General features: G+C 38.2%; 1 protein-coding gene across 3 annotated transcripts in view; it reads left to right on the forward strand.

The window, feature by feature from the left end:
* Positions 1–21,373, forward strand: part of CDK14 (cyclin dependent kinase 14) — a gene marked incomplete at both ends in the record, with an annotated part of 505,411 nt that overhangs the window by 122,348 nt on the left and 361,690 nt on the right. The window contains one exon of one of the 3 annotated variants that reach the window (XM_080700881.1): positions 5,239–5,307. The exons of the other annotated variants lie outside the window; for them this stretch is intronic. Coding sequence (XP_080557007.1) covers positions 5,239–5,307 — 69 coding nt within the window. Of the gene's footprint in view, positions 1–5,238; positions 5,308–21,373 lie in introns of those variants that run through there. 3 annotated transcript variants of the gene reach the window in all.

The raw sequence follows: 21,373 nt of genomic DNA on the forward strand, positions 1-21,373 counted from the left end.
TTTAATTTTTTAATTTTTTTAACTTTCTAAAAAATTTTTATTGGTGCATTGTATTTATACATTATAATGGGGTAAAAAACTTGTGTAGACATAAATATAAACATCACCCAGCCAGCCCCCACCAAGTCCCCACCCCACTCCCTCCCCATCCCTCCCTTCCATGCTTGGCTTAATGGTTGAGTACGATATGAATAAGTACATCGTGTGCTTTAAAAAACTTTAATTTTCCCCCTTGTTTAGTTGAAAACAAAAAAGATTTTTTTATTCTTTTCTGCAGTTGTATCTTTTTTTTTTGTTGTATTTTAAAAAATGCTATACCTGTCCTATGACCCTCTTTAAATGAAGATTCAGACAGATATCTGGCAGGGTCAGAGATGGCTCCAGGTAGGTTGGAATGAAACCAAGGTGTCTGACCAGACAAGAACCACAGAGCCTATGGGCTAGAGCTGACACATTTCCTCTTAGCAGAAGAAAGTTCCTAGTTCTTCTTTGTTTCCACGTATAGATTTAAACTTGTCCTATATTCATATACTCTTAAATAAGCCTGACTAGTTACCCAATCAAAGATGGATGGTTAAGGAAGCTTTGAAGACCAAGCAGACCTGGTGATATTAGAAGAGGATTTAGAGCCACAGAAAACCCTGGTGGCCAAAGAAGAAGGAGTCATAAAAATGAAGTGGGGAAATGCACAGATTTCAAGTTATTGGGATTAGAAGACAGTCAGCCTTGTGTATGCACTGTTAAACCATGAAGACTGTTGCTAGTGTTAATAATTGACCTCTTCATCAGTTGAAGTCATCTGAAGATTGTACTTATTATAAGTATAATCTTTAAAAAGTCAGGGAAGCATATATAGTAATACCTTTTAGAATTTTACAAAAATAATATATAAAGTGACTTTTTTTTAGTGTTGGGGATTGAACCTGAGGGCATTTCATTTCTAAGCTATACCTCCAGACCTTGTACTTTATTTTTATTTTGAAATGGGTCTTTCTAGGTTGATGAGAGTCTCACTACTTGCTGAGGCTGTCCTCAAACAAAACTGTAGTCTTCCTGTCTCAGCCTCCCAAGTTCTAGAATTAAAGGCATGTGCCACCACTCCTGGCTCTAAAGGCAGATATTTTAAGGGACTATTTTTTTATTTACATGCAGAAATGACCTGAGTTAGCTGGGCGTGGTGGCTCACGCTTGTACTCCCAATATTTGGGAGGCTGAGACTGGAGGATCAGAGATTGCAGCCAGCTTCATCTACTCAGCTCCACAACGTAGTAAGACTCTCCCTGTTTCAAAAATAAAATAAAGAATAAAAAATGGTGCTGGGGGTGTAGCTCAGAGGTAGAATGCCCCTGGGCTCCATCCTCAGTACTGCAAAAAAAAAAAAAAAAAAAAAATTGACCTAAGTTGATGTCAAATTCTAGCATTTTAGTTGGTCTATCTCTTTCCCTATCTCCACCTTATAGTCCATGAAATGTTTCTTTTTTATTATTTTTTTTTACAAGACTTCTGTCTCTTGTCTTTGAAACTAAAAACTTTAAACTTCTACCATTGCTCTTGTATGGTGTGGGTTCAAATATACATCCATGTTCCCTAATATATTCCTTACATCATTAACATAATGATTATCTTTCTGCTGCTTTGCCCTCTAGCCACTATCTTCTGCTTTATGGCTGACCGTAAAGTTGTATTTGTTGACTTTAGTTTTTCTTCTCACACATTCTTCTTGCTCCTCATCCATTTCCACTCTACACACATCCACAGACTTTGAACTCTGTCACCAGCACCCCTCCTACTCTATTCAACAAACACCCACTGCTGTTCTAGGGGCTAGGAAACACAGGGGGGCCGGAAGTAGACGCCCATGCCTTTGAGCAGTTCACACTCTACTGGAGGATGAAGATAAACAGATAAGCAAATCAAATTAGTGAACAAAGCAGTGCAGGGTGACAGGAGAGAAGCACAAGGAAGGAAGGCGTCAGGGAAGGACTCTGAAGAGGGGGTTCCTGAGGATCCATTGAATGAGGCACCAACCACGTGATCATCTGGGGAAAGAGAGAAGAGCAAAGGTAGCAATTCCTGGGGCAGGAATCAGTTTTCTGGATGCTGCAGGTGCGGGTCTGCTGGGTCAGTGGGTGCCCAGCCTACAGGCAGCCCTTGCTCTCCAGCCCTGGCCAGTGGCTGAGCAGACCACCAGCACAAAAGGCTGCCCCTCTTGCTACAAGGGGGACTAATGTTGGGGCATGTGTTTCATTAGGGGCCACATTTCTTTCCTGGATTTTTCTTTTCCTTGTTCTGTTTACTCACTCCTTCCATTGAGATCATAAAGTTAGGTGATCAATAATCCTGGTTCATCTCTGTTTTGGGGAAACTTTGACCCAAAACATAGCCACAAACTTCTGACCTCCCTTCTAAGCTCCAGAAACTATTACAGTTGCCTCCTGTACATGTCCACCTGCCCTTGCCAGAGATACCCCAAACTCAGTGTGTAAAAGTGAATTCCTGAGCGTTTCTCAACGCCTCAGCTGATGTTCTTCCTACAGCCACTCTATGTTTATGGCCCATCTTTCATCTAGTTACCCTGGAAATTCAGAGTTGTGTCTGGATTTCCCTTCTCCATTAGACCTCTCATCCAGAGGTCCGAGTGTCCCCACTTTGTCTTCCCATCCCCAGTCTCATTGCTTGAGTTCTGGACCTTGTCTAAACTGCTGTCTCAGCTTTCCAAGTAGGAACCTCTCTTCCCTCTTTACCTCTCTAAATCCATTTCCTTTATTTTCTAAAATTCATTTTATTTTCTTCTGGGGTACAGGTGATTGAACCTAGGGCATTGAGCATGCCAGGCAAATGTTCCACCACTGAGCTACACCCCTAGCCACCCAAATTTATTTTCTGTATTATTTCCCTGTTGTAAAATAAAAATTTCCATCCAGACTCTTCTGCCTTTAGTCCTTTAGGGTCTTCTTTTTTTCTTTCTTTCTTGTAGAATTTCATTTGTGCCATCTAATTATATATCACAGTGAAATTTAAAGTGATACATTCATATACGCTCACAATATTCCCTGGTGTGTACCCTCCTAACTCCATCCTACTATCCCCCATACATGCTAGTGCGATTGGTAGTGCTGCCTTTATATATGAATTGGTATTATTTGGTCTGTTTCCTTCCTCAAGCAGGGCCTTTTAAAAATAAATTAAAAGACAACTTCCTTTTGAATGTAAGCCCTGACTTCTGAGCATGGCTTACAGGGCCCTTTTTACACTGGCATTGAACCATTATTCCCCCCGCCTTCACAGCTGCCGACACCATGTGCTGCTTGGCAGTTTCCTCAGCCTCCGGTTTCAGGCCCCAAGCTGTTGCTCAGTGCCCTTCCCCACCTGGGCAGAGCCTGGAAGCCTCGGCTTCATCCTGCCTCTTCTTTTCTGAGCCACCCAAGGGAGGCTATTTGCACCCAACGGAGTGTTCCCAAAACACTAATTTCACTTATTGTAATCACTCTATTTCTAACCAGACATGTTCCTTCAGTGCAGGGAACATGGCTGTTCACACTGCTGGGCATAGCAATATGTGCTTGTTGAAGGAATAAACGAGAAATTTTGTTGTTAACCTGATTAGTTTTTATATAGTATATTTTCGTAAATGCAAACACTTAACCTGCCTTTATCAGCCAACTGAGTGGAAAAATAAAAGACATGGGAACTACTTAGATGAAGTGAGCAAGGTAGTATGCTAATGCAATTTTTTTTTTCAGGGCACATTGGATGGTATGGGAGGGGAGATTTCCTAAGAATAACCATTATCCCTCTAATTTGGAGTTAATACTTTTAAAAACTATTTTAAGTACTTAATATTTATTACATGTCCAACCTTTTGTTATATGTTGCACTTGATATGGTTTGTCCCTCAAGGGCCTTAAAATAGGTAAAATGCTAGTAACGAGAGAGTTTTAAGAGGCAGCATATGATTAAGTTCTAAATGACTCACATTAAGAAGTGCTGTTGGTTCTGAAAAAGGAGAGTCTTTGTGGGCTGAAGGGATGAGCAATCACAAACAAAACCTCAAGTTCTCAAAAGACATGTTGAAATGAAATCTACTCTGAGGAAATTGCTATTAATGTAATTCAGTAGTTTCCAGATATAAAGGAGATAACTCCTTTTCCCTGGCCTTGGTGAAGAAAAAAATACCTGATATTTGTATTTTAAGAGTAGTTTTGTTTTTGTTTGTTTGATTTTGAATGAGCTTGTGTGTTTAGAAAAAATAAGGGTGAATATTTTTATGGTGTCATTTAAAATGATGAGCAGGTAAAGATGGTTTGCAAGTAGTGATGAGGGAGAGTTATCCATTTACATCAATTATGATGTGAAAGTAAAATGCTTTTCCCTGAGCTTTCTGATCCTCTCCTTATCTCTAAGTTCCATGAGCTACGGGACTAGTGACCACTCACGGCAGACACAGTACTTAACTCCTTTTGTATCATAATTTCTTAAACAAATGAATATCAACCTGTAAGACTTCATGCCTCTCTTTTTAGTTTCTTGCCCAAGGTATTTCTCAGTTGTACTGTGGTGTTTGAATCTACTTTATGAACTTATGTCATTCTATCTGAAGATAGACATCCTTAAAGGGTGTAGATCAGTCACTCTCCTGTAGGGGTCGCTAAGAGAGTAGCAGTTTGGCATCCTTCCTGTGCCACTCAGCACCTTGTGGCATGACTTGGCACAATTGCCTAAGAATTGTGAGACCTGGATTGTGTTTGTGTTTTATTTATGAGGGTAGTATGAGCTCTAAGCCCATCAAGAATTCTACAGGCTCATAACTATGCATTCTGTCACTTTGGTTCTGTAAGTGCCACACCTGTGCATTTTTTAAAACTCATGTATTGGGTGCATGGTTATTTTAGAGTTCTCATTACGCCCCATTTGCATATGACAAGTGTGTGCACGTAGACACAATAAACCATTTCCCCAGCTTTTGCAGCATTAGTGATGGTAGCCTACACTTGGCCTTCGATAGGACCCCAGATCACTGTTTTATGGGGATGTCACTCAGGATACTTATTGGCTTTCTCCAGTGCTTTTAAAAAATTGAATTGAGCATGATGAGGTGCATCCCTTGATTAAATGTTTTTCCTCCTATGCAATCACCATTAGCTGTTTGGCTCCTATTCTGTATTCTTTTGAAGCAGCTCTGCATTGCAAATCAATATCTTTCTGAAGAGACTGTGCTGTGAATTGCCTGGACAGCATATGCACGGTTCCTTTGGCTGCAATGCTGCTGCAGAGCCCGGTTACTCTGCCTTCCTGGGAACTCCACAGGCAAGTCCATCGTGTTTGGAGAAAAAAAATTAGAATATTTTTTGGGAAAAATTGGACTGTTAAAGCTATTGATGCTGGATGTTAGCATGTCCTTTGTGTTCTCCTGCAACCATTTTTTGGGTGTTATTCTACTGAGATTGGCTTCTCTTGGGTGATTTCTGTTTTTTTTTTTTTTTTTTTTTTTTTGCTTATGCTTCCCCCTTTCTTGGTTGTAGTACGGCCGTACCATTTCAGCTTGCTAGTGCAGAAAGATGTGAATTCAGTTGCTGTATGAGGCTGGCCTGGTGCAAACACATTGCTAGAGACATGTTAAAGAGTTCCAGGTGAATCGAGACTGAGAGAGACAACAGCAGAACGGTAAGACGGAGCATGCTTAAAATTATAGCAAGGGTTTTTAATTTGGAGTATCTCAGCAAGTCTGAATCCTGACTCACTCATTTACAACTTGAAAAGGATTCATTTTATGCATGTCATTTTACTCACTCCCTTCTATTTAACTGCCAAAACCATCACAGATTGATAAAGGGGTATTTAAATTAGGCACAGACAGGAGGTTACTCATGGGAGTCTCCGGAGGCTCCTGAGGCTATTGCTTGTAGTTTGTAAACACCAGTAGCAGTGATAAGATGAGGAAAAGGTCCAAGGACTGCTTCTTTGCCATAGATGAATCTTATTTCTTGTGAAACTAGTCTTATTTATTATAGCTTAAGGAGATCATATAGATTGTTTTGTCTGACTATGCTTGGCTGAACGCCCTCTGAGTCGAGCAAGTGAAGGACAGGAGACCACTTTTTTCCTTTGGGTAAACTGATGTGTGTGAATTTAGCTGAATTAGATCTGAGTGGGGTAAAAGACTCTAATATACTAGGGATCTAGGGCTTCCTCCCTTCTCATCCCACATCCTCCACTCAGGGAGCACAGAAATGCACCTGCTGTAAGTGTATGCTGTTAGTGTATGCTACCGAGCAGAGGTCGCTTGCGGGATTTTGCATCATTACACCTGGAGTGGTTATGCTTTCATGTAAGGAAGTGATAATCCTTCATGCAGTTCTGCTTGAAGTGCTGGCTCTAATAGTGGGCTGTTGGCATTTTGGATGCTGATGGAGAACCCCCGCACGCACGGGAGACCAGGGCAGCAGACAAGCTACTCCAAAACGATGCTTACCTGCTCAGAAGAAGATAAAAATCAAGAGATTAAAATGTAAACCTTGACATCTGCAGAGGTTAAATTTTTGTTTCCTCTGTCAATTGGCTTATAGTTTTTGATAGTGGTGGGAAGCAGAAGGCTGAGGTTGAAAGATATGTTTTAATATTGTTCAGAGTGGGACTAATATATTTCATGGTCCTGGTGAGTTTACATCAGTCCACCAGTTACATCGGTGCTAAATGTTATGGATAGTTGGCGTTTGATTTTTTGCTTTAAAATTTTTTTTATTGGTGCATTATATTCATACTTCATATTGGGGTAACAACTTGTGTGGACATACATGTACACATCACCCATTTAGCCCCTACTCAATTCCCAACCCGTTTTCTCCCCATCCCTCCTTCCCATGCTTGGCTTAGTGGTTGACTTCGATATGTTTAAGTACATTGTGTGTTTTAGGGAATTTCCTTCATTTTGCTTTTAAAACATCCTACTTATGTGTACTTTAACTTAGTTATTCATATAAAATGCAAATGTCAATAGACAGGGGATCTTTTCAGAATCATTAGTAACTTGCATGTTAGCCATAAACTAGTTCTGTATAATATCTTGACATAAGTAAATTTAAGAAAGAACATTTGATTTACTTGATAGGCCAATTGAGAGAAATATTGATAACCTGTTATGATTCACAATTAGTAACAAAATATTTTTTTGGGAAGAGGCAGCTTTAAATGTTCTTGTGTATGTTCTCAACTATGTACTATAAAGATTGTGCGCTGATTTTGGGGAATGAATATTTGGATTTTTTAGGGGAGTTGAAATTTTCTTTTATTTTGATCACTTTTTATTTCCTAAAAATGAGGATGAGCTATAAGGTATTCTTTAAAAGTTTTTTTTTTCTATTTAGAAGATGATGTACTCTGGGTTTGCTGTTTCTATTTCTGAGAGTGATATGTTCTAGCTATTTATATTTTTACCTTCACTTTGTTTAAGCTGTGAGGTTTATTTTTTTATCCTGAGACAGACAGGAGAATCGTACATCTAAAAAAGTGACTTTAAAAGGGATTAAGTAGAGCAGTAATCTGACATTGATTTTACAATCATATTTTCGTCATTGTTTTGGACATTTATTAGCCATCTACTATGTGTTAGACATCATAAGACATGCTGTGAAGGAATCATAGACAAAACTAAAGGACTGTTGGCATTTCCCTTGGAATATGTCCTGTTATATTTTCCCATGGATAGTAATTAGATGCTTTTTGAATATTATGTTTATTACTTAAGTGGACCCTTTTGCTATCTTTTAAACATTTATTTATTGAACAAGCATTTATGGAGTGCTGAGTAAAACAGATCTGGTTCTTGTTTTCATAGAACTTACAGTCTACTTTAAAAATATATATATATTTCAAGGAGAAATTCTGTGGATGAGTTCCCTGTCCCTACATTTTGCTAATTGTAAAAGAGATATTGTCTGCTTTAATTTTTAACAAGTGTGTGTGTGTGTGTGTGTGTGTGTGTGTGTGTGTGTGTGTGTGTTTGGTGGTACTGGGGTTTCTAGAAACCCTTCTACCTCCGGGCTACACTCCCAGATCCATTTTTATACTTTTTTTTTTAAATTTTATTTTATTGGTGCACTGTATTCATACATCATAGTGGGATACAAACTTTTGTAGATATACATGCACACATCGCCCAGTCAGCCCCCACCCGATCCCCACCCCATTCTCTCCCCATCCCTCCCTCCCATGCTTGGCTTAGTGGTTGACATCTAATATTATAGCAATTTATCCAAAATTAAAAATGATAATCTCACATAACAGTTTCATTTGTCTGATACCAAGCTTTTGATGTCTTAAAGATAACATTTCAATATTTCTTTTTGCTTTCTTTCTTACCAGAGAATATTTTTTTCTTTTTTTTAGGTGAAACTATCATATATTTATTTTTCAGAAAAAAATCTATCCTGATATGGAATATGGACTCTAGATACCCAAAACAATCTCGAAGCAAAAACAAAGCTAGAAGATGTATATTTTCTGATTTCAAACCATATAAAGCTACAATAATTGAAATAGTGTAGTACTGTTCTAAGGGCAGATATATAGACCATTGGAGTTAAATACAAGCCTAGAGCTAACTTCTTCCCTATATTGTCAAGTTATTTTTGACAAGGTTTCCACGAAGATTTGGTGGAGACCCTGTTTCCAAATAAAAATATAAAATAGGTCTGGGAGTGTAGCCTGGAGGTAGAAGGGATTCCAGGAACCCCAGTAACACCAAAAAAAAAAAAAAAAAAAAACCACAAATCACAAAATTTACCACCTTGCCTATTTCTTTTTTTTTTCTTTTTTTTTTTTATAAATTTATTTTTTTTATTTTATTGGTGCACTGTATTCATACATCATAGTGGGATACAAACTTTTGTAGACATACATGCACACATCGCCCAGTCAGCCCCCACCCGATCCCCACCCCATTCCCTCCCCATCCCTCCTTCCCATGCTTGGCTTAGTGGTTGACATCTAGTATTATAGCAATTTATCCAAAATTAAAAATGATAATCTCGCATAACAGTTTCATTTGTCTGATGCCAAGCTTTTGATGATTTAAAGATAACATTTCAATATTTCTTTTTGCTTTCTTTCTTACCAGAGCATATTTTTTTCTGTTTTTTTGGTGAAACTATCATATATTTATATATTCATTTTTCAGAAAAAAATCTATCCTAATATGGAATATGAATTCTAGATACCCAAAACGATCTTGAAAAAGAACAAAGCTAGCAGATATATATTTTCTGATTTCAAACCATATAAAGCTACAATAATTGAAACAGTGTAGTACTGTTCTAAAGGCAGATATATAAACCATTGGAGTTAAATACAAGCCTAGAGCTAAATTCTTCCCTATATTGTCAAGTTATTTTTGACAAGGTTTCCACGAACATTTGGTGGTGGAAATAATAATCTTTTAACTAAATATTGTTGAAAAATAATAATTACATGGAAAAGAATAAAATTGGACCCTTACCTAATCCCATATACAAGTATTAACTCAAAATAGATAAAAGACCTAAATATAAATCTTAAGACTATAAACTTTTAGAAGAAAATCTGGGTCATAAAACTTCACAACATTGAAATTGGCAGTGATTTCTTGGATATGATTTCAATGGCACAGGAAACAGAAGAATATACAAACTCCCTAAAAAATAAAAAAAAATATTGTATATCCAAAGACAATGTAAACAGAGTTAAAAGTTACTAATAGAATTGGATAAAATATTTCCAAATGCTATATCTGAAGGTATATTAATATTCTAACTAGAAATCCTAAAAATTAACAACAATAAAGGCAAACAATACAATTTAGAGATAGGTAAAAGACTAACATAAATAATGAATCTCCACAGATAACCAATCTTAGTTGTCTGTTGGATGGAAAATCTTGTTTCTCTGGTTCTGGTGAGTGTTACCTATTTCTTCTTTGTAGTTAATCTCTTTGAGTATTTTCTCTAGCGCTGGTTTTGAAGACATAAATTCCTTCAGTTTCTGTTTTTCATGGAAGCTTCTTATTTCTCCATCTAATTTGATAGAAAGTTTTGCTGGATAGGAAATTTTTGGCTGGAAGTTGTTTTCTTTCAGAGTTTGGAATATGTTACTCCAAGCCCTTCTGGCTCTCATGACTTGGTTTGGGAAGTCTGGAGTGATTCTAATTGGTTTGCCTCTGAATGTCACTTGGCCCTTTGTTTTTGTTGCCTTTAAGATTCTCTGCTTGGCTTCCACATTGGTCATTTTGACAATTATGTGGCGTGGGGATCCTCTTCTCCGATCCTGTCTAAAGGGAGTTCTATAAGTTTCCTGGACCTGTGTATCAACCTCTTGCTTTACGTTTGGAAAATTTTCTGCTATTACTTCCTTGAAGAGATTGTTGATCCCTTTGGTATCACTTTCTTTTCCCTCCTCTATTCCAATTATTCTTAGGTTAGCTCTCTTAAGATGGGCCCATATTTCTTCAATGTCAGATTCCTGCTGTCGGATATTTTTTCCGAGATTAGAAACCATGCGTTCATTTTTGGATTGCTCATCTTCTAAGAGCGAGATTCTGTTCTCCATGTGGTCTAATCGGTTGTTTGTGCTTTGAATTGAGGCCTTTACTTCATTAATTGCATCCTTTATCTCTTTTTGGCTCTCTCTGAGTTCTTTTTGAAGCACCTCTATTATTTCTACAGTTATTTTCCTGATTTGATCTTCTAGAAATCTCTGATTTTCTGTTTTATCAGGTTCTGATGTTGTGGGGTTGTGGGCGGCATTCATTGCTCCAGTATTATTCCTCTTTCCCATGATTTCGGATGTTTGTGCCTTCTCTGGGTTCTTCCCTTGGGTCACTATAACTTCACTTAAGGTGTTCTGGATCTCGAGTCAGTAGTATCTCAGACCTCACTACTCCTTTACTGGGTTTTATCACAGAGTCTCTGACCCAGGGAGTCAATAGAGGCTGCTTTAAACTATGGGGGGTGCCAGGTTGCACGTTCTCCTATGGTGTGGTATCTCTGCCACCACCACTCCCTCACTGGGTACAGTGAGTACCTCAGTGAGGTACAGTACTGGGATTTCTCCTCTGTGGCCCACAATTTGACTCACTGTTCTTGAGTACGCAGATGTAGCTGTGCTGGATTCGGCGAATTCACTGCTGCTGCCGCCGCCGGTGGCAATATGGCGCCGCGGCCACGCCCTCGGCCATGAGGCTGGCGTATTTTTTCTTCTCTGGTTTTTATTTCCACTCTGAATCCCTGCAGTGTGTGCTGAGCTCAGCCACTGGGAGCTTTAAATCCTCTCTGCGCCGAAAGATCCCGCCTGGCTGTTCCGCAGCGGCTCACCTCGGCTTGCTGTAGCCGTCCGATGAGTTCGCCGCTGCCGCCGGCAGTATGGCGCTGCTGCCGCGTCCTCGGGCGCGTGTGTCTCCTCTGTGGCCCTGAGCTCTGTTCTCAGTCAGCTTTCTCTCTGGAGCCTGGTGGTTTTTTTGTTTTTCTGGTGATGGTGTTTTCTGGCTATGAAAGGCGCTGGTTTTGTGGTAATGGAAATTGGTTGTTAGCAGGGCTCTTAAGCCCCGCTTTTCTCGGTCGCCATCTTCCCGGAAGTCCACCTTGCCTATTTCTAAGTTTGCAACTCAGTGTTATAAGTATATTCACAGTTTTTGCAGTTATCATTACTATCCATTTCCAGAACTTTTTCATCATCCCAAATAGAAACTCTTCATTCATTAAATAACTCACTATTATCCCCATCCCTTGTACATGGTCATCTTTATTCTACTTATTGTGATTATGAGTTTGCCTATGTTCGGCTCTTTATATCATATCATGTGCAGTCATACAGTATTAGGCCTTTCATATCTGGCTTATTTTGCTTAGCATATTTTCAGAGTTCATCTATGTTGTAGCATGTTATCAGAATTTCATTTGTTTTCAGTGCATCTTTTCATTTTTATTTGGAGAAAAGAGCAGTTTCCTCCCAATATAATGTCACTAAGTCAAGTTTCCATATGGGCACCTTAATAAATAATTTAGAGATACTAAAAATAATAGCCTATGGGAAGAGGCAAAGAGTTAGGAATAGAAATGCACCTGAGGGAAGGATCTTTTAATATATTTGCTATATGTCTGATAATTAAGCCTGATAATTGGGATGCTAAGGTTCTCCTATCTATTCCTTGTTGATAGAACAATAAGCTGAAATACTCAATGGGAAGCCCAGGTGTAGCTTTTGTAATCTTTAACATTTAGATTTTACTCAATTGAGTTTTTGTTCCTTCACTCATTCTAATTTCATAAGCAAAGTCTGATCAAAACCCTACTCAGTCTCCTGAGGCCCACTCCAGGGAGTCTTTCACTCCTCACTCTTGTTCCCAGTGGACACCCAATCAGAAGCCTCAGCTATCCTATGAATGAGAGAGAATGGGAGTGGGTGTGAGCTTGATGCCTTGTTAATCTATTTTCCATGCAATGAGGTAAGACTTTCTTCATAAATCCTATTTTCTCTTTCTCAAATTTCTTTCTGATAGCATTTCTCTTTAAATCCAGATTTTTTTTTTTTTTTTGATAGGGCATCCTTTTTGGAAAGCCAACTTAAGGCCTCAGAGTTCTGCCTTTATTTGTCATCAACTGATTTGATGGTTCCTAGACTGAGGCAGTCAGCAGTTTATATCCACATATGCCTTTAATTCCCTTTCTAGGGATCCAAGCACAGATAGAAGAGGAAGAGTCAACATGGCACACCCAATACTTGAGTTGTCCCATCTTGCCAATTAGCCCGATTCTTCTTAATGAGCCTGCTTTCTGCTCTTCCCTTTTTCTGTTATGGGCTGAGTTTTGGTATGAGGCCGATTCAGAATTAGAGTAATCAAATTCATGTTTAGTTGGGTTGGTAGATTATCAGGAGGAAGGAAGAATAGGCCAGAAATCCTTAAACCACAGACCAATTATTTTGTGCGGCTTTGAGGGTACTTTTCCTTTACATCAGGAGAGGAGAGAATGGAGAAAACCCTTGAAGGCCAAGTCCATCCTTTGTTTCTTTCTCTGAGGATATAAGTCGGGGGGTGGAGGGATGTAAAGAGAGCAGTGGTCAGGAGCTTGGGCCTTGTAATCTGAGTGCTGCAATAAATCTCCTTTCCTGTGTTTAGTCTCTTTGTGGGTTTGAACATGTTACTTAATTCATGTGTTCCTTAATTTAATTACCTGTGAAGTTGAGATAATGATAGTACCCTCTTATGGGGATTGTTGGAGAAATTGAAGAGCTATTTTTAAAGCAGTTTTCATAGTAATTGTTACATAACATGAGCTGTGTAGAAGTTGGCCACCATTGTCATCTTGTCTACAAGTCCTCTGTCTTTTCTGTCAACTGTATTATACTTTGCCTAAGAGCCTTCCCCAGTTTTCTTGATTACAGAACACATATGACTGTTCCTTAATGTTATTGGGGATGAGTGGATAAAAAGAGGGTATAATAGAATGCCTCAGTATTCTGTTTATTACCTGGCAGGCTTTAGAAAGGTATATATTCAATAGAGTTACTCTTTTGCCCAGTGGAAAACACGTTTGCCACAGTGGCTAATTCCTCTGCTAAATGGGATCTCGCTAAAAATACAAAGTTGACAGTGAAATGCTTCTAGAAGCACTGGGGTTTGTGTTTAGGTGGCAGACAAGCAGCGGGGCACATGCACCCAACCGCTCTGCTCTTTTCACCTTGGACATCTCAGTTAGGAGTCACTATTGACTTTTCTCAGTGGTAGGAGAGGTTTACAGAACAGTTCTTCATGAAGTCAGCTAGAACTTTATTATTAATGGATTGCTGTCAGATTTATTATTGCTGAAATTTCAGCTCTTTACAGTAGATGGGCCAATTGTTAAAGCTGCATTGAAAGATACTTCCATTTTCTTTTCAAAGGCTCATTGTTCCCTGTGTCTCTCTTCATAAGCTCTGTGTGGTTAGTGACCCATATATGACTCTCTGAAATGTTAGCAGCTTCAAAAGTCAATCCCATATTGAGTGATGCCCTATATTTTTCTGAGTTCTTTGGCTAGGTTTACATCTAGGTTCATTTATTAGAAGAGGAACATCAAACTTTTAAACTTTGTATCATCACTTGACATTAACCACATAGTTATATCAAAGCACTAATAATGCATTTAAATTTTATTAAAAGATGGTCATTATGGGTAGAGAAGATATAAATTAATGTTTTTATATGGCTGTTTCAGGAAGATGATAGTGTGCAATTTTATTTTTCCTTCAGGGAAGAAATTTAAAAATATTTACCATCTTTATTTTTAAATACTATTCATATGATTACCAGGTAAAGAATTCAGATCTTAATGGATCAGTCATGCCTCCTGTAGTGTATTCTTTTTGGTTTTCATTTTTAAATTTTATTGTCCTTTCTGGATGCTTTTTCTTGCATGAAGGGCGGAAGAGCAAGCTAGATATATTTGAAAGGTATAAACATGAAGAAAGAACCAGACTGGTTTAGTACAAACAAGCGAGGGGAAGTTCAGTGAAACTCAGAAGTGAAATGAAACAGGATTAAAATGGTACCTGAAACAGTCCTTTGCACAGCCTTTGAGACAAATGACAGCTTGTGCCTTTATGATGTTTAAAAAAAAAACCCAAACACTAAGCATATGTGTATGGGTAGAAACCAGTCTAGACTGTGTCCTTGATTTTGAGTCCGTCCTGTTCCACTTGTTAGTTATTAGTACTTCTTACATGATAGGTGTTCTTAGTTTTTAAATTGCTATAGTCAACATTTGTCAGTTCCCCTTGCCAAATGGTTTCACACTTTTGCATCGTATGAGGGCTCTTTGAAAACATACTCATTTTTCCTTCTCATGTTGAGGCCTAAACAAAGCCTAATATAAAGGAGAGCTATATTTAAACCCATAAATTATGAGAAAGGGGAGAAAAGTCCATATATGCAGGAACAGACTCTTTTCTAGGATAAGAGCTTTAAGAGAAAAGTGTCTTGATGAAGAAACTAATTAGCCATGCAGTGTGAGCCACTTTGTGTAGCTTGATTCTTCTATTTTGTTGAGAATGGGTATTCCATTCCCCCACTGCAGCTGTGGGGTTTTGTAGGTTGGCATAGGCTTTTGCTTTGTAAGATTTCAGGACAAAGTCACTCCTTCGCTGTGCATGTAGATTCTCATGTGCCCCATTTCTGAGTCCTCTGGCCATAGGTGGGGGGAGGTGAGGCAATACACATGCCAATTCTAGTATTTCACTTCCCAACACTGGATACTCATTTGTCCATTTGATATAAATGCTGTGTCCCTGACTAGTTATTTTTTTTTCCATGATGGAATTTTAGCCAGCATATAATTGCAAAATATCAAGTGGGAGTCAGAAAATTTATATACCTTCTTTCCCCCTCTGATTTTTGGGATATTTAGTAAGGCCTTAGTGGAAATAGTGTCTGAAAGATGTCACACCTGGCCTTCTACAAAATAGGAGTAGGAGTTTGTGTGCTTTGTCCAGTCTAGAGGGGAAAACATTCAGCTTTGGCTGCTATACAGACTAAGGGCTTTTAACCCCCCACCCCCAGGGAGGACCTAGTTTAGGAGACATGGTACTCTTATAAATGTGAATTCCTTTTCAGATTTATTTTCTGGATCTAGAGTGACTTCTTCCTATATCCCTCTTCTCCCAGGCAACAACAACAACAACAACAACAACAACAAGCTATTGGGTAAAAAGCAAAGCAAGATTCTGGGTTCAGCTGTCCTTAGAAGAATTTTGGTGTTTGTTTTCATAGATATGATGGCCAGTGGCAAAATAGTGCTCCTGTATTAGAAATCTTTAAGTCCATAAATTTCTGTGCAGGAAATAATGTCACATATTCTTTAATCACCCATGTATATTCCTCTTTATCTATTCCTCACTCAAGCTAATACCATTGGTTTTTGTATTCATATCTATATTGGTTGTATATTGTTAGGCAATTTTATTTCAGTGTTGAAAATTATATTAAAGAATCATCCAAAATTACCAAGATATTTTATGGGAAGTTTGAGCAAAAAATGATACCCAAGGATTAGTGCCATGATTATCATTCCTACTGTATTCAGAGACTGGAACAAACTTTGCCTCTAAAAGACTTGACTTCTCTCACAATCATAATTTATTTTTTTATCATAATAGCAGAATGTATCTTTGTATGGTTTGGAATATCAAGTCTAAAGCTTTAGTGCATGCACATGTCAATTGGAGATCATGTGACAATTCAGATTCTTACTCAGCAGGACATTGGTGGGCCAGACACCCCAAGTTGTGCCAGTGCTGCTGGTCAGTAGGCAGCAAGAGGTCAGAACATATCTCAGATGAAATTCTGATCCCCAAAGAAAAGGACGTGCTGAAAACCTGTATAGTTCTCAACTAATGATACATATACTTCTGCCCTTGCTATGAGTGTTCAGTAAACATTTTGTTAAATTTATTATTATTACTTGGATAAAATGAATAATTTAGATGTCAATTAATAGATGCATTTATATAAGCCTAAAAGCAAAACTATATCTCACATATGTGTGTGTTTATCTCAAATATATAATTATAATAGAAGAGAAAGCAGCTAAGTAAAATTACCTAACAACACTTACCAAAGCTTAAGCTGCTGAGAGGATCACCTAACTATTTCATAAAAGAATTAGTGAAACAGTTATCCGGGCTGTTAGTGGTAAACATTGAAGCCCAGTAAGGGTTGTAACAAAACTACAGTCACTGAGGCAGCACAAAGGAATACAGTGTCCTCATGAGTTTTCTGTTTGACTGTGTCCGTCAGTTGATGAATTCAGGATTCAAAGGAAATTAGGTCAGACCCCAAAGAAACCAGTCAGTAGAGAGAGATGCACTTCTTAAAAGTATAATCACAATATTAGACATTGAATTTTAGGGAGTGGCAATAGCTAGTTTCATTGACTGGAAAAGATCTCAACTTGGAAGTTGCGTCATTTTAATGTGTTTTCTTAGGACTAATTTTTTTTAAGGGCCTATTATTAGTTAAGGGGGAAAACATAGAATAAAAAAATCCCATCATTGAATAAACATTAACGCATTTTCATGGCCAGTCTTTGGTGCTTTGGTGACACTAAGGAAACAGAAAATATAATTTATGTGCTCAAGGTATTTATAGCTGGGTCATGAAAATGTAATTAACACAGGGGAAAAGCACATGAAAAGAAGATAGTACCCCCATTAAAAATGTGAAACATTTGAAAGCTAATTGTGTTTTTAAGTTCATATAAGAATATATAAGCACAACATATATTTAAATAACAGATTATGAGGTACAATCTAAAGATGCTGTAGTATATAGTGGGGCATTTGGGGTTGCAGCCTTTGCAGAAATGTAGGGGTATGACTAGCATTTAATAGACAGAGCCAGGGTTGCCACGTGTCCTACAGTGGGTACTGCTACAGTATTGACACTGGCAATTCCTCAGCCCTAAGACCCAGGATGCTGTGTCTGAAAAATGATGTCAGGATTCTGTACTTAAGGAAAGTTGGGAAAGACTACAAACATCAATAGAAGTGTTCATGGTATGCACCTATTTTCATCCTCCCTAAGTCCCGAAATCCTAAGGAATGTGAAAGGAAGCACAAAAACTGGATTTATGGGTCTGGTCTTATCTAGTTGATCTACATAAAATCACTTAGCAGCTGTCAACTGCCACCTAGAGTTCCATGATAGAACATTAGACTGTGAAAGATGGAAGAGCTGCCCCTGTCAGCTGGATTATTTACCAGATGAGAAGACTGAGGTCCAGAGGGTTTAAGCAACTATTATTCTAAGTGACTTCGCTCTGACTTACGTATATTAGCTGATGTTCTGAAGGTGATTTTGGGCATGAGCTTGGTTTTGATAAAACACAACTGTATGTAAAAATACTCATACATATATCCCTCTATATATAAATAATACATCATACTACCATCTCTACACACACACACACACACACACACACACACACACACACACACACACACACTCACTATTGAGAAATGAGAAGACCATCCTCCAAAATCAGAGAGTACATCACACTTTTAAATCCTACAGGTTGAAGTTAGAGATGAAGTCAGCTGTTATAGATATGATTCCAGTGGCATTAGGAATTCATTCTATGGCCCCCAACCCAAATTACTGTGCCCATCTATCCCTGCTGATGGAAGGAAGCTGAAACTACTTTTACAAGGAAGGAAGCTTTTTGTTCTACAATGCTGAAGGTTCAAATGATTCCGGAAGATGTGAGACTCTGATTTAAGTATCAAAAACTTGCAATTGGCTTATTTTTTTTTTAACTACCAGCCAATGACAAGGGAGAAGATTTTGAGAGAAATTATAGAGTAGGAGAAAACACTCAGGCTTTTGTAGGATACGGGGCAAGGGGAGAAAACAAATAGAAGAGAGCGTCAAGAGTTTTGCTTACTTCACAATTTTGTGTCAGACCTCAGATTTATATTGCTTTCATGAATATCGAAGACCCTAACCTAGCTACTGCCTGATGCATGGTGCATACTTACTGTGGGACAACTTAGAGTCATTTTAAACCAATTATTTTCTAGTGCCTGCCTTCAACTAAGAGTGTGGCATGAAGAAGTAGGGAAGACCACACTCTAAATTTAAAAAATGCCAGTCACCAGAAAATGGTTGATTCAAAGGGACAGTGTTGAGCCCAAATGAATTCATTTGAAATAAATGCCACCCTTAACTGAATTAACTTGTACTTTTTCACACCCACTGCTGTGACTTCAGTAGACAGTTGTCTGGGTTTTACATGGCTCTAAGCTAAAATTGTAGGTCAAATGTGACTTTTGGAGCCTCAAACGCCGTTTGAATTTCTAACCGTTCCCACCAAGCTTAGAGGCTGCAGCAGATGAACAAATCTCGGTTGACAATGAGTGGACCAAATTAAGTGATTAAGATGTGTGGTTGCATCTTTCAGTTAGATTGAGATTCTAAATGCTGTTGAGTTTATTAGAAAATATAATAAGTTTATTTTTTGTGTTGATTTCTTTTTATGTGTTTTTAAGTACCATGAGACATTCCTGTTTATGTGATTTTTGTCACTTCAGTTTCTAAATGGAATAAGTAAGTGTGAAAAGTGCAGCCAAAGAAAACATATCCTTAAATCCCACTAATACTGGAATATTTTGTGTTTGCACAGGGCTGATATGTACAGCTATTTACCATGATGGGCCTTGGACAGAGATACCAAAGATGTTTCCTTTTGGTTTTGTGACTTAAGAAAATACCTGTTAACCTAAAAAATAAGAGGCCCCTTATTTTTCATGAGTTATTTAACAAATTTTACTAGATTCTCCAAGAAGAGATTTGAAGGCAGAGGTGTTCTTAGGGCTATAAAATGAATATAAGATATAATCATTGCCCTGTGGAGGAAACAGTCAGGTTCATGAGATTATTATTAAAAGATATAGCTGTAATGAAGGTGCTTAAAATACTGCAGGGGACTAAATATAGTCACTGAGGTGAGTTCCAGTGAAGGATTGGTTTGAGTGAGTAGAATTCAGCCAGCAAGGGCTTCTGGGTAGAGATAATTTTTGAAACAAGTCGTGGCTTGGTGTGGGAGGAAGCCTTTTTGGGCTTGAGGACACTGCCAGAGTATGTGTGAAGGACAGTGAAAGCTGATGGTGTGTGAAATGTCTGAGGCCTTTTGTGACTAGAACGGTTATAGAATGTGGATTCGTTCTTCCTTAAGTACCTATGTCCTTAAGATATATATGTAGTTAATACAGGTAATTTGATAACCAGTTTGCCTCTCTGTATTTGAGCACTGATTATTGATTTAAGTTCCCTTGATTTTACATACCAATTTAGTGTGACTGATTATTTCAACATATTCCAGATATTTTAAACAAAGAAAACACGCATGAATATGATTATTGAAAATTATATTCCTGCCTTTAACATTTATCCTGTTTTAAAACACCAACACTGTGGGGTGGAATTGATTTCATCATTATTCCTTTATCTCTTCTATACCTTCCCAGGCTTAGAGGTTTGCTCCTTTAGATTCCTTCCAGGAAGTTTAATAATATTTTTGTTTGTTTGTTTTGATTTTGTATTTTCTTGGGGTTGTATAATCTTGAGGAGTTACAAGTCTAGGTTAAAGGATCTGGATCATTGACTGATGGAGTTTTAGCTGCTTTTTCCAAATGAGTGATTCAGATTTGAGTCATGGGTTGGCAGTCAAGCTGAATTTCTTTTTAGGGGTTATTTTCACATATGTTTCAAAAACTTAACATATTTTAAAATTATGGCTCCTGCCTTGGTTTCATGTAGGTTTTCCTTGCAATCTGGTATCTTTGTACCAGATGTGTACTTTAAAAACCTTGCTTAGGGAACATTACCTACAGCGTAGCATGTCGTTCCAATGCGTTGACCACCGTGTTATACTGACCTGGTCTTTTCTCCAGCTGTGTGGTGTTGCTCTTTCTCTCTCATGCTGCTGAGCGCCCCCCCCCCCCACCGCCTTCCTGAGCAGCGATTCCTCTTGGTACAGTTCCTACTTCAGTCTAGCACTACTTGGCTACTCACTATTCTCTGTGTTAAAGCCACCCATACCCTATTTTATTCACCCTTCTTTTATAACTGTCATTTGTCATTTTTCTCTTTGTGGTAACTTTACTCTTTTGAAATCATAATGAACTCATGGTCCTTCAATAACTCATTCTATTGCACTAAAATTGTATTTTTTTCTTTGGGTGCTCAAGTACATAATCACAGTTTGGTGAGTGGGAGGCCCTTTAGGAAGATTCTTTTGTCCTGCCAGCACTCTCCCAGGCATTTCTGAAAGGATGCTAGTTTTCTGGCAATAGCTGGATTTTTCCCAGCTGTTTTTTGTGTTCAATCTCTGTGAACTGGAATGCATTTCCTTGCAAGAATCCCTTCTTTTTCTTAGTGGAGAATTGGAACATAGGTCCAGATCTGGGCACTAGAGATGAGCATGAACATGAGTAATTGATAAAAGGGTTACTACTTAGTAGTGTTCACTGTTTTTTTTTATTTTTTTCTTTTTTTTTCTGATTTGACATACCATGCTTCTATTCCTGAATTTTCTTTTCGATGAGCTTACATCTTTAACCAAGTCTTTGTAGTGCACTGACCATAAACATTTTGTTGTGAGAGGAAAGATAAATTCTATTTGGGGAGGGAAGAGTTTATATAGGTTGCTGACAGGTTGATAGAGGGACTCGTGTGAAGACATGGGCGCTGGGGATTAACAACACCAGTGTGTGATCTATCCTTCAGTGCCCTTTTTCTCTGACAGATCTAGGATGCTTTTTCTTCTCTTTACGTACCCTGGGTACTTCAATTATATTACTTTATTTTTTGGTA

Source organism: Muscardinus avellanarius (assembly GCF_963383645.1).
Source record: "Muscardinus avellanarius genome assembly, chromosome: 9".
NCBI lineage: Eukaryota > Metazoa > Chordata > Mammalia > Rodentia > Gliridae > Muscardinus > Muscardinus avellanarius.